General features: G+C 38.2%; 1 protein-coding gene across 1 annotated transcript in view; it reads right to left on the bottom strand.

Annotated features, from left to right (window-relative positions):
• LOC150076249 (plexin-B-like) overlaps positions 1–13,764 on the bottom strand; it is a 705,969-nt gene that overhangs the window by 23,475 nt on the left and 668,730 nt on the right. The window contains exons 33-34 of the mRNA XM_090387297.1: positions 12,213–12,360; positions 7,144–7,284 (exon numbers count right to left, since the gene is read on the bottom strand). Of these exons, the coding sequence (XP_090243423.1) occupies positions 7,144–7,284; positions 12,213–12,360 (289 nt within the window). The remainder of the gene's footprint in view (positions 1–7,143; positions 7,285–12,212; positions 12,361–13,764) is intronic.

The raw sequence follows: 13,764 nt of genomic DNA, 5'->3' as shown, positions 1-13,764 counted from the left end.
TGATTGTGCAGTGCTTCTTTAACCAGTGCCTCCATTAATTTTCCTGGAACAGAAGTTAAACTCACAGGTCTATAATTACTTGTGTCAGCCTTTGATCCTCCTTTGTGAATTGGGGTCACAATTGCGCATCTCCAGTCTGTGGGTACCTCCCCTGAGTCCAAGGAAGCTCTCATAATTATGGCTAAGGGTTTGCTTACTTCCTTTGCTGCCTCCTTTAATATAACTGGATAGATCCCATCCACTCCAGGTGCCTTTCTTGTGTTTATATTCAACAATTTCTCCTGCACTTTACTCTCAGTTATTACAAGATTCTCTGTTATTACAAGAGTTGAATACACCTCTGGCATTCCCCTCACTGAATAACTCCTCATGTGTGAATGTCGATGCAAAATATTCATTTAGTTTGTTAGCTACCTAAGCAGGATCATCAATATCAAGGAGACCAATCTGATTCATCCCCTTCCTGCTAGAGTTTACATAAGTAAAGAACTCTTTGCTGTTTTTCTTTGCATCCCTTGCCAAAGATTTCCCGTAATCTGCCTTCGCCTGCCTAACCTCCTTTGTAACTTGGTTACAGATCAACTTCTATCTATCATAGACTTCTGTGTCACGTGTTAATTTGTTTGTATCCCATGCATTTTTCTTCTCTGCCATATGTCTCATTAGTTCATCTGACATCCAATTAGGCCTAAACTTTGAACAATATTTCTTAGTTGGCAAGTAAAGCCTAGTAGCTTCCAAGATAAGTCCTTTGAATGCTTCCCATTTTGAATTTGCTGTTGGTAACATCATCAGTTGGTCCCACTATATAGAATTTAAATACTGTCTCAGACCATCGTAGTTACCTTTATGATAGCAATAACCCTTCCCTTTACCCCTAATGGTAGTTACCTCTTTGAGTAAATCTCACTTCAGCACACTGTGATCACTGCCACCTAGTGGTTCCTTTATCTGCAGATTCTTAATGCATGAAGAATCACTACTGATAATCAAATCAAGAGTATTACTCCCTCTAGTTGCCACCCGAACATGCTGATGTAGAAAACAATCATCCAATAAATCCGCAATTTGATATTGACTGGAATTTGTGACCAGCCCACAAATTCCAGTCAATATCCGGGAAATTAAAATCCCCCATTATAAGACTCTCTGATTTACTGGCCCACTATTTCCCTGTACAGTTTCTTATTATACTCATCAGAGTCATTAGGCCTATAGCAACTCGTACTCTCAATTTTGATCTCCCAATGCTTATGTCACACAAACTGACTCAACACTGCACTGTCCAGAGATGTCAACTGGCTTCCTTGGATTTTATGTGTTTCTTAACTAATAGCATAACCCCCTCCTCCCTTCCTATCCTCTATCCTTTCTGTAGACGTTGTACTCCCCAAATTCCAGTTCTGCATCCCTTATATCTGTGTGACACCACGTCTCTGATATCCCAACAATATCTGCCTTTGATGTTTTGAGCAATACCTCAAATTCATCAAATTTATTTACTAAACTCCTAGCATTGGTGTAGACACAAGTATACATGCACCTGTTTCTATTCTTAGCTACCCTAACACAACCCATGTGTTTACTTGTACTGCAATGACTCCCAGTAGTCTCTGAAATATCCTGCATCTTGTTTTTCAGGCTTCTGCTCATTCCAATAGAAGCAGTGCAAGAATCACTTTCACCTCTGCCAGTGGCTACTGTTAATCTATTAGTCTTTGTATCCCCCCAAGCTAGCAGTTATATGTCTTTATTTTTAAATGCTATCATAACATATTTACAGTTATCTGCTTGATTGCCCTGTTTAGGAGGGCAATCACCCAAAGTTTGAAATGGGGAAGTTCTTTGAGAATTCAATAATTTTTTTCTTTAAAAACTTCTAATTTTTGAAAACGGTGAAAATTGCTCATGTGACTTTTATCACCACTTCTAACATCAATTTTAATCAAATTGTTATCTCAATTGTTTGCAAACTAAATGGAACCCACTTGTCTGATATCTAATGTGCAGTGCTTTTTTAAAATAATTTATACACACAAAAAAATTACTCTCTTACAGAATTGAACAGCAGTCTATTCATTTTGATTTGTTAAACTCAATTGTCTTTTTTATTTCTCCACTACCTTGAATGTGTTATCAGTAATGACTTCAAAACGTCACAAAAAATAAAAAATAAAATAAAAAATGAAAATAATATCCTTGTGAAAATTTTTAAAATTTAAGAATGGAAGGTTAAATAAGCTTATCTCAGGTTGTCAAAGTTCTAGTTACAGATTTTAACAAAAACAGCCAATGTCTACACATTTTATAATGGCTCTTTTTTTTTTTTTAGAGACCAAGAGTAAAATACAATAAATATTCTTGCCAACACCAGACAGGAAATGTAGCTGAAAAATTCTAAAATAATAAAATAAAATCTGCCCATATACAAAAAGAATAACATCAAAACTCAGTGAAGTAGTATGGTTCTTTGCAGGTTTAGAGTTTACAGAAATGAAAAACTTGAGTGCACGGAATAAAATTTTCCAAAGTAAAAACTCTGGAATGCCATTAAGACAATGTGATTTAATGACTGACAAAAGCTGTCATGAACATGAAAGAAAAATGAAGCTAGCCTAATGAAGAATATATGAAAATAGCAGAAAAAGATCAGAATACAAATTAGTCCATTCAAGGGGGTAGTAGCTACAAGGTATTTGATACATTCTGTTTGTGCATTTTCTATTTTATTATTCTTTTTTTTTTTCATTGCTTTGGGTGCTTGGTCAGTCAGGACTTAAATTCAACCACCAGTACAAAACAGCCAAGTGTTCTTATGAAAAGCTATGAAATACAGACTAATCATTAAAATCGCAGAGTAATGTTCTTATCTGTCATAGTGTGCACAGTGTTAGGAGAAAGGCACCTCTGGTGGTTTCCAACATCTGTCAGTCAGGCCTGTCTCCATATTGGTTGCAAATTATAATGAGCATTAGTAGTAGCATAAGATGCAAAAAAAAAACAAGCCCATACAACATCAGCCAAAAAAAAAAAAAAAAACCAGCCCTTCCCATTTCATCCATCCATTCATTCCAAATTTTGGCTAGTTATGCCTTGAATTTATTTTAGCTCATCTTCTACAATGACAGATGGAAGTCTGTTCCAGCAATCAATCACCGGCTGGATAAAGGCATATTTCCACACATTATTCTACAACTTTTCTAAATCTGAATTTATGTCCCTCTCAGGCAAATAATCTGGGCAAGAAGATTCCCATCGGCACTCAGCTTGCTCAAACCATTCAAAGCCTTATACACATCAACCAGATCACCTCGCATGTGCCAAGTCTCCAGACACTGTAATTTGCAAAACTTAAGCCTTTCTTCATAAGAGAAACCCTTCATTCCATTCACTAATCCCGCCGCCCCTCCCCGCACCAACTCCAAAAGCTCCACACCCCTCCCAAAATGAGGCCTCCAGATCTGCATACAGTACTCAAGGTGTGGCCAGACCAATACCCCATCAAAGGGCACAATCACCCCCTCATCTCAGCCAGAAAAACCACTGCACGTCACTGACAAGACACCATGAGCAGTTTTCTGAGCAGTGCAGACAGTCCACTATTGCAGACCATCTGCACCGCTCAGAAAACCCCATATCTGCCTGCACAACCACCCATGTTGTGGGTCTGTTTGGTGTGACATAAGCACCGGCTTATGTCACACCAAATAGAATAGAATAGAATCTTTAATAGGCCTAATCATCACATCTGATGAGTATGAGCAATTGTGCAGAGAAATAGAATGGGCCAGTAAATCAAAATGTCTTATAATGGGGGATTTTTAACTTTCCAGATATTGAGTGGAACTTGTGGATTGGTTACTCGCACACTAGCCAGACTTTTGTGGATTTATTGGATGACATGTTTTCTACAGCAACATGTTCAAGAGGGATCTAACCAGAGGGATACTCTTGATCTAATTATCAGCAGTGATTATGCATTAAGAATTTTCAGATAAAGGAACCACTGGGTGACAGTGATCACAATGTACTGATGTGGGAATTACTTAAAGGTGTAACTACCATCAAGGTTAAAGGGGAGGGCTTTTGCTTTCATAAAGGTGACTACAGGGGTCTTAGATAGTTTTTAAATTCTGTACAGTGGAATCAACTGATGATGTTGCCAACAGTGAATTCTAAATGGGGAGCCTTCAGAGAATTTTGGAGGCTACTAGGCTTTTCATTCAAACTAAGAAATACCGTTCAAGGTTTAGGCCTAAATGGATGTTTGATGAATTAATGAGGCTCGTGGCAGAGAAAAAAAATGTATAGGATGCATATAAAGTATCAGGTGACATAGAAGCCTATGGCAGGTATAAGCTAGTCTGTAATCAAGTCACAAAGGAGGTTAGACAGGCGAAGGCAAATTATGGGAAATCTTTGGCAAAGTGTTCTTTATTTATGTAAACTCTAGAAGGAAAGGGATGAATCAATTGTTGTTGTAGTTGGAAGTTTTACAGCACAACGGCAGCTAAAGGCCATTATGTGCCAAACAATGGTAGGAGTTACCAAATGTCATTAAAAGTGAGATGTGTATTTCGTGGGAATTAAACACTATATTCTGTCATAGCATTTTATCTTTTTTAGAAAAGTGAAAACTGTATCAATGACAAACCTGTCATCTAAGGATGAATCAGATTGGACCACTTAACACAGATGGGTTGACTATTGATGATCATGCTCAGGTAACTGATACACCGAACGAGTATTTTGTATCTACTTTCACACATGAGGAGATATTCAATGAGGAAAGTGCCAGAAGTCTACCAAACTCTAACAGAGAGCTAAGTGATTTTGTTGTTGTTGTTATTTGGTTTTTAGGAGCATTAGCAACTAAGGCCATATTGCTCCGGGATATGCGGTGGTCATTCCCTGACCTTTCCGCATCCTCCGTATTTGGTGGTGATGGACTCGAACCCCGGTCTTATCAAGAAGTGTGTGCTACGCACTGATGCTCCTTCCCACCTGGCTACAGAGGCCCCAAGTGATTTTGTAATAACTGCAAGTAAAGTGGAGGAGAAATTGAAGTTAAACATAAGGAAGGCACCTGGGGTGGACAGGATCTTTCCAGTTATATTAAAGGAGGCAGCAAAGAAAGTAAGCAAACTTACTTCCATAATTATAAGAGCCATAATTATAAGAGCTTCCTTGGACTCAGGGGAGGTCCCAATGGACTTTAGCTGCAAATGTATCACCAATTCACAAAGGGGGGGGATTCAAAAGGGGACACATGTAACTACAGATCTGAGGAACATAATGGAATCACCGATTAATGAAGCATTGCAGGATCATCTAGACAAGGCTGCAGTAATAGTTAAGACACAGCATGGGTTTATTAAACGGAGGTCTTGTCTGACCAATTTGATTGGATATTATGATGTGGGCACAAAGGAACTTAATGCCAAAAATAATTTTGATATCATATACTTGGATTTTAGAAAAGCTTTTGATACTGTTGCACATGGAAGACTGCTGTGCAAATTGGAGAAGTATTGTATTAAGGGTAAGTTGCTACAATGGATAAAGGGATGGTTGAGTGGGAGACGACAGGTGTGGTAATCAATGGACACTGCTCTTCGTGGACAAATGTTACTAGTGGAGCTCCCCAGGGTTCGGTGTTGGGCTCATTGTTGTTTTGTATATTTATCAATGATATTGATGAAGGTATATCAGACTTGATGTCCTAGTGTGCAGATGATACAAAGGTTGGCATGGTTGTTAACGATAGTAAAGACTGTATGCTATTCCAACTGGATCTAGATAAGTTGGGCAAATGGGCTGAGAATTGGCAACTGAAGTTTAACATTGACAAATGCAAAGTACTGCATATGGGTAGCAATAACCCAAGAGAAACATACCAGCTATGTGGTACTACACTCAGGGAAGTGGAAAGTGAAAAAGACCTGGGGGTAAATGTGCAGTCAAATATGAAGTTCACTGAGCAGTGCAGACGGGCTGCCAGGCCAGGTCATGGAGTCTTGTCAATGATATATAGGAATTTTGCTAGCAGGGACGGGGTGGGTGTTTATCCCATTATACAAGGCAATGGTCAGGCCACACCTAGAGTACTGTGTACACGTCTGGAGGCCTCATTTTAGGAAGGATGTAGAGTTGCTATAATGAGTACAAAGAAGGGCAACAAGATTGGTGAGGGGAACAAAGGGGTGCTCTTACCAAGAAAGGCTTAAGTTCTGCAAATTGCAGTGCCTGTGAGGTGATCTGATTGAGGTGTATAAGGCCTTGAATGGGATGAGCAAGCTGAATGCTGATGGGATTCTTCCTCTTGCTGAGATTAAGAACCTGAAGGAGCATAGATTCAAATTGAGGAAAGACAGTTGTAGAATAGATGTGTGGAAATTTGCCTTTAGCCAATGGGTAGTTGATTGGTGGAACAGACTTCCACCTTTTGTTGTGGAAGTTGATAGCCTAAATATATTTAAGTCTGAGCTGGACAGGCATTTGGAAAGAATGGAGGAGTGAAATGGGAGGTTTTTTTTGGCTGATGCTGCATAATCTTGCCTTCTTGCATCGTATGCCTCTACTAATTCTAAAGCTGCTTCACCATGACGAGGCAGAATATTGATACAGTAACTTGAAATGCTGTATCAAATATGATACACACAAAAAGGCACGTCAACATTTGCAATGTTACTAAGCTTTCACCAAATGCTGACCACAAAACAGAAGTGGTATACTTATTGTCATGTAGTTTTTTGGTAGTAGCAATTGAAAAAAATGAAGAGTGATGTGAACACTGTTAATGTGGAAATATATAACTTTATACAAATCATGGTTGCAATAGAAATAAAAGGCATGGTGTGGCCTCAACCTGAAAAAAACTAAAGCTTTCAGGAACGTAGATTCCTTCTTCTGTTTGCTTTTATAAAATAGCCATAACTGGCAAGTGACATTAATATAAATTAGTGTACTATGGGATGTTTATGGAATTACTATCTATACTTTGTATAATACTCCATAAAATTATCTTGAAAGTGATAACTTTTTTAGCATTATAATATAAGACTAACAATGTTTTTGTGATTTTGAAAAACTAATATAAGAATAAAAATATTATTTCCTCTGATATAAAAATAGTAATATTACCAATGATAATGCCTGCATAGCCATTCCCATTTCTTGATCAGTGACTGGAGGTAAGGCAGCAATATCTCTATAAAATGTAGACACCATCTTTCTGTACCTTGGCATATCTCTTGCAAAGAGTAATTTTGTTGATGGAGAGTCCTATAAACAACCAACATTAAGCTTTGTATTCTCTTCATATGCCTTGCTACATAAGTATTTCTAGTTTGGACAATTAAGAATGAAAAAACAAAAGATACACTAAAAGATTTTTGTTCAATTTTAACAGAACTATCCAAATGGGAACAATAAAAAATATTTCAAAATATCTTTACATTGTGTCATAACTTCAGTTAGTGGTCATAATTAAACTGTTCAACTTCATAAATCTAAAATTAATATGTAACTCAATATGCACATTGAGTTACATATGATTATCAATTGAGGTATCTCAAGGTTTGAAAACTGCTATCACTTTTTGTCACCATGAGGTGGGATTTATCTGGGTGGTTCTTTTTTTTTTTTTTTTTTTTTTTAAGGGTGAATAGGCTAACCAGTGTAAAAGGGGAGGGAAATATAGGTTAATCCATTTTGCGTGATTGTCTCTCAGAATATTCTAAATAAGTTTAAATTCTGAAAACAATCAAGGTGCTTTCAAAAACTACAGTGTTTCTGCAGCGAGAAAATTTTGGGCTGTGGAATCAGATTTGGGCTTAAAACCTCCCCAGGAACCAACAAAATATGCTGAAAATTCAGTGTCAATCCAACTTTTCCCTCCTGTAATGCTTAAAACATACTTTCATTTACACACACACACACACACACACACACACACACACACACACACACACACACACACACACACACACACACACACACACACACACACACACACACACAGAATTGGTTTTGCATTTAGCAACATCCCCTTGTACAGGAATGGACTAGTCTGTGACATTAGTGAAGGCTCAGGGTCGGGAATGACTGGTATAAAATGGTAGTTCGCATCTACAGCAATCAGCTGTTGTGTGTCTGCAAGGGAGAATGGGTTGAGATCTTTCCAAATTTGAATAAGGAATGATTGTGGGGACAAAACGTGCGGCCGCCAGTATATAGACGATAGCCAACATGGTTAAGTCCCCTTTGTGGTGTCATGAGTCTACTTTGACTGAATCATCAGCAGTCGAACAACTAGCTCATGTTGACTGCATATGATCAACACCTATAGTGAGCATCATGTGTCTCATCTTATAGCACAGCACAGTGGCCCAACCAACCACCCAGTACAATGTAGGAACACCAAGACCAATATCCATATGGACTATGCACTGGACATTAACTCGTATAGGCTGTCAGTTGATGGCCGTCTCAGGTACTTATGCTCACTGTAAGACACAAGTCTGTGCTAAAATGCCCACACAAGGTGGGCATTTTAGCACCAACAACTTTCTACTGACATGTGGAAATCTATCACGTGAAAGGGGATTAATGAATCCCCTTTCAAACTCTATTATGCTGATGGACATATCTGCATTTGGAGAAAGCAACACGAGGCCATAGCACCTGGATGCACTGTTGGTGTTTGACAGATTGGAGGTGGTGGTGTTAAGTTTTGGGGATTTTTTTTTTTTTTTTTGGCATGCACTGGGTCCTCAGATCACAGTTAATCAACAGCTCGATAGGAACACTTAACTTTATATGCTGACCAAGTATCATCCTTTCCTGATGATCGTGTATCCAGACAGCTGCAGCATCTGTCAACAAAACAATGTGCTATGCCACAAGGCTTGCAGATTGCTGAATGGTTTCAAGAACAGGACAGTGAATTCTCTGTTCTCCTATGGCTGCCCAACTCATGGGAAGGCAGAAGCATTGCATGATGTGTTACCGAGTGAGGATTAGTAAAGTTATTAGTTAAACTACCAAAAAAAATATAAAGAAAGGTAACTTCCTTTCTTGCTCTCCTCAAGCACTTTTTGAAAGAAGAGCTGCTATCAAATAAGGGGATTTACTAAAAGCAGAAACATAAAAGGAACCAGTAATTACTCTACGAAATCTCAGTTGAAGCATAAAGACATTGCTCAGTCACAAATCACTTAGCACCTGGGACTGCTGACAGAGAGTGAAAAAGAATCAAGCTAGTTTAGTTATTTGTTTTTTTATTTTATTTAGGAGCATTAGCAACTAAGGCCATATTGCTCCGGAATATGCGGTGGTCATTCCCTGACCTTCCCGCATCCTCCGTATTTGGTGGTGACAGGCTTGAAACCCGGTCTAATCAAGAAGCATGTGCTACAAACTGCTGCACCTTCCCACCTGGCTACGGAGGCACCTAAAAAAAAAAAAAAGAATCAAGCAGTCTCACAGATGGGCTACAATCAGTCAATTATAGCATAGTACAACAGTGGTACAAAGGATATAAGAATGCATAATTATTAGTTGTATCACATCACAGGTGGTGGAATATAGCAGCAGATGACCTTACAAAGTTCACTTTTATTAGCTAAGAACAAATCTCTATAGATAGAATGAGCAGAGGAATTCTGGTTCCAGATGATTTATGCTGTTGGCATGACCAGAATGTTGGGGCAATGGCATGGATCAATGGACCTGTTATGCAAGTTGTCAAGACTGCAGGCTGGTGGTGGAAGTGAGTGGTGTAAGGTGTATTTAGTGTCAGATGGCACCAGGGGATTCCCCCTATCTCTGTGTAGTTTTCATTGTGAGTATACTAGTTCATTGGAAATGCCCAAGATTTAAAGTGTATGGATATTGTATATGTGTAGTGTCGTGTACCATTGTTCATCTGGTCGTTTAGCTGCTGGACCCTTGCTAAGGCCCAACATTGCTCCACCTGTGCCCCGTGGAGGTAGACCAGGAACCCAGTAGTTTCAGTTTCACTCTGGCAGGTCCTGCCACCTAAAAAAATAAAATATTTTTATATTGTATTATATATATATATATATATATGTACATATATACACAAAACATGCATATACATACACATAGCAGCATCAATCGTGGGGGGTCGATGTCATTTGAGTTGATAGGCCGGATGTGGGTGAAGATATTTTGGATGTGTTTGAATTTAGGTGTGGTTTTTTTTTTTTTATGAAAAAGGAAAAAAAAAAAAAAAACTGTGTGGGGCTTTGCTAGTGTGAAGATAGAGGTGGGGGAGGCTTAAAGACAGACATATGGGGCCAATAGGGAAGATTGCCCCAAGTTTTAGTGGAGCATGCCCATGCCCTACCAGAGTAGAAATGAGGATGGGGGATGAGAAAATCATCCCCCTGGGAAGTAGCATGAGGGCAAAATCATCCCCCTGGGAAGTAGCCTGAGGGCACCCTAGCCCCTTCACCAAGGTGAAGGGGCTAGAGTGCCCTCTTCAGGTGGCTGTAAGGCTTTTGGCAGCTAGGCTGTGGTTTGTTCTCTCTATTCCCGTCCACTTAATTCAGGTTGGGATGCTCTTGGGCAAGCCCCGTCCTTGTTTTTTCTTTTTTCCCCCTTCTTTTCTTTATTCCTTTATTGTTCTTCCCTTTTTCTTTTCCAGGAGTTATCTCTGGTTCTCTGTCTTATGCAATTTGTTTATGATACTGTACTATCAGTCTCGATGTATGGCAATTAACACCTTTTTCCTTGCGAAGAGGTCTTGTGCATACTGGGAAAGTGCTCAGTACTCCTCTTCCGCATCAGTGAAGGGATGTTCAAGTCTTTTGGGGAGGTAATGGATTTTCGTGATGAGGGTGCATCTGAGATCTTCATATTGTGAGCAATCGTAAAATAGGTGGTTCCAGTTTTCGACTTCCCAGCATGTGCAATTTGGGTCATCTGTGAGGCCGAACAGTTTCTGGTTGAAGGATCCATGTCCTGTGAGTAACAAGGTCAGGTGCAAAGTGAGATGGTGTGCGGAGTGCTTTCGTGGAACATATTAGATATCCTGATACTAGTGTATGATTGTCTGAAAGTCATGACCTACTTCAACAATGTTGCCAACCAGTGTATCTCACTGTGGTCACAGTTTACCCATTACCCATTGTAGGTGGTAGATGACTTTCATCAACCGGTGAAATACCACCACTTTGCTTATTGGAGGCTTGAAGTGGTGAAACCCATGTTTAGTCTCTAGAGCAAAGTTTCCGGCATCCCCCCCCCCCCATACTTCTCCTTCTACCCATGCACGGTAATAAGTACTATAGGTTTTGATACCTTTCGTGTTTGGGGTTTTCATAAAAAAAAAAAAAAAAATTACCCATCTAGTAATGGCTATTTTCAGAAGGATAATGATCTAGACGATTCTCCAGGAATGATTCCAGGAGAATGAGAGTGACTTTATCATCTGCTCAGTCCCAGGATCTTACTTAACCTGATTCATTATCTGTGATATGAGGTGGAACAAGCTATTCACGGCAGGGATTATCCAACTTGAGATAATGGTTGGATGCAATAGTGTGCATGTGCACACTGTGAAATACTTTCAGCAGCTCAGAGTTGCTGAAAGTATTTCACAGTGTGTACTAATGACTGTACAGTGTGTGTACTCTGCATACCAATGACTTGAAGTTATTCTAAAACCACTGCTAAAACTATTTAGCATTGTCTGTGCTTAAACCATTGTGCTACTCACTCTTAGGTCAGGATACCTAACAGTGAATAACATATAATAAGCTGGTCATCAGTATGTTTGGTTGGATTTTTTATCATTTGCATTTTGTGAATTCCTGTATTGCTTAAGCAATAATGCCAGTGGCAGTACACTACTGTGCTGCAGTTGTTAAGCTGGCACAGTTCTAATAAATTCCTTTTTTTACAACTGGCTTGCATTCAGTATACCTTGTAATGGATTCAACTGTTCCAGCTACTATCCTTATCCCCCTTTTGTTGTTGTACATGTATCTAATAATAAGAAATTATGTGAACTTAATGAAATTATACAGAATCAGTGCCTCTTAGTTGTTAAAAAGTGGAGTGAGAGTTTCACCTAAATGTTAATAATATTGTAAATAATTTAAACATATAATTTCAGTAATCTTCTTATTACAGAAGAGTAGACAAAAAAAAAAAAAAAAAAAAAAAAAGAAGAAGAAGCTTACCTTGCCTAAACGATGTTCGGACACCGAACAAGCATCCATTAAAGTCTGTGCAATAATTGAAAGGCAGGAATCTATTACAAGAGTTTTTTCTATGTCCAGGATACAATCTGGATTCTTGATGAAGTACACCCAAAACCTAAGTGGAAGACTTAAAAAACATAAATAAAATATATAAACAAATAAAAAAAAAAATAATATGTAAAAAATTAAGTTTAAATGATCAAAGAGAATAAAATCTGCAATCTCTTATCTGTGCTAACAATGGATAATCAAAAAACATGGTTAAGAAAATTTACTTTATTTTAATTACAATATTGGTTCAGCATGCAGGTGGGCCTCGATTAACGCGATTAATTCGTCCCGCGAGGGCATCGAGCCAAACGGAAACGCGTTAATCGAATATCATAACCAATAGGAAAAATTATAATTGGTCCTTGACCTTCTGGAATGTCCATAAAGAATTTTAAAAATACCTTTTAAATAACTTTTTAACTGTATATAATGTAAAACATAATGAAAATAATTATGGAATTAAATGTTTATTTCATAAAACAGCGGTTCTTAAACTGTGCGCTGCGGAATATTTTAAATTTTCGAGGGAAACAGCGATACTCGACATCTGTCGGACACCGTGCGAACCACGAGCTCGAGGTAGTTCACAGTTTCAGCATTTCTTATTAAGTTGTTTGGACCTAACTACTAAACAAAACTGTTAGGTAGTTCTTTTGGTCTGGGAGCGCCTTGAAAAAATTACTGAGACATTAAAGGTGCCATGAACCGAGAAACTTTGGGAACCTCTGACATAAAATACACAATGAAGAAATTACTGTTACGGAAATATTTGAACAGTGTTGACTTTCTCTTTTCATCAATCAATTTCCGATAACCGACGACAATCTTCTCTGGGCCCCGGTGAAATAAATATTGCAGAGAACATCAAACCTTTTGTTTGAGGTTCTATGCAATACAAAAGATTTCATCTAATTCTTTTACCGTTATCTCCTTTGCGGTAACATTTTCATCTGGCTCATTTAAAAATTTGAATTTTTAAATGCAAGTCTGGATTGACTTTATTAGCAGGAGACAAACACGTCTTCTTCCGATGGTTGATGGAACACACCGAGGCGGGCAGCAGGCAAACGTTTGTTTAATGACCGTACGACTCGCGGTAAGCTTAACGCGCGATTCAAATCTTTTTCAACTATCACATAAAAAAAAAAAAAAAAAAAGATCGCGTTAACCGGAAATTTGCATCGTGTAAAGTGGTATCATTTTTCAAATAGCGTTAACTGAATATCGCGTTAATCGAACTCACAATATGCGAGGCATAGCTGTATATTAAAAAAATTTAACATTTATAAGCATTTGAAAATGATATATTGAAATAGCGTGTGCAGACATAATGTAGCTCCATAAGCAAACAAAAAAACTCTTATTATACAGGAAAAATAGTTAATTTTTTTTAATGAGATTATGTGTAGGTAGTCTCCTATTTAAGTTGGAAACATATTCCTATTATCATTTCTATGAATGATAATATATATTGAAATGA

The sequence above is a fragment of the Mastigoproctus giganteus genome, chromosome 13, assembly GCF_048544385.1.
Source record: "Mastigoproctus giganteus isolate SK-2022 chromosome 13, ASM4854438v1, whole genome shotgun sequence".
Lineage (NCBI taxonomy): Eukaryota > Metazoa > Arthropoda > Arachnida > Uropygi > Thelyphonidae > Mastigoproctus > Mastigoproctus giganteus.
Note: the sequence above shows the minus strand (reverse complement) of the source record. Positions and strands in the feature narration are given on the sequence as shown.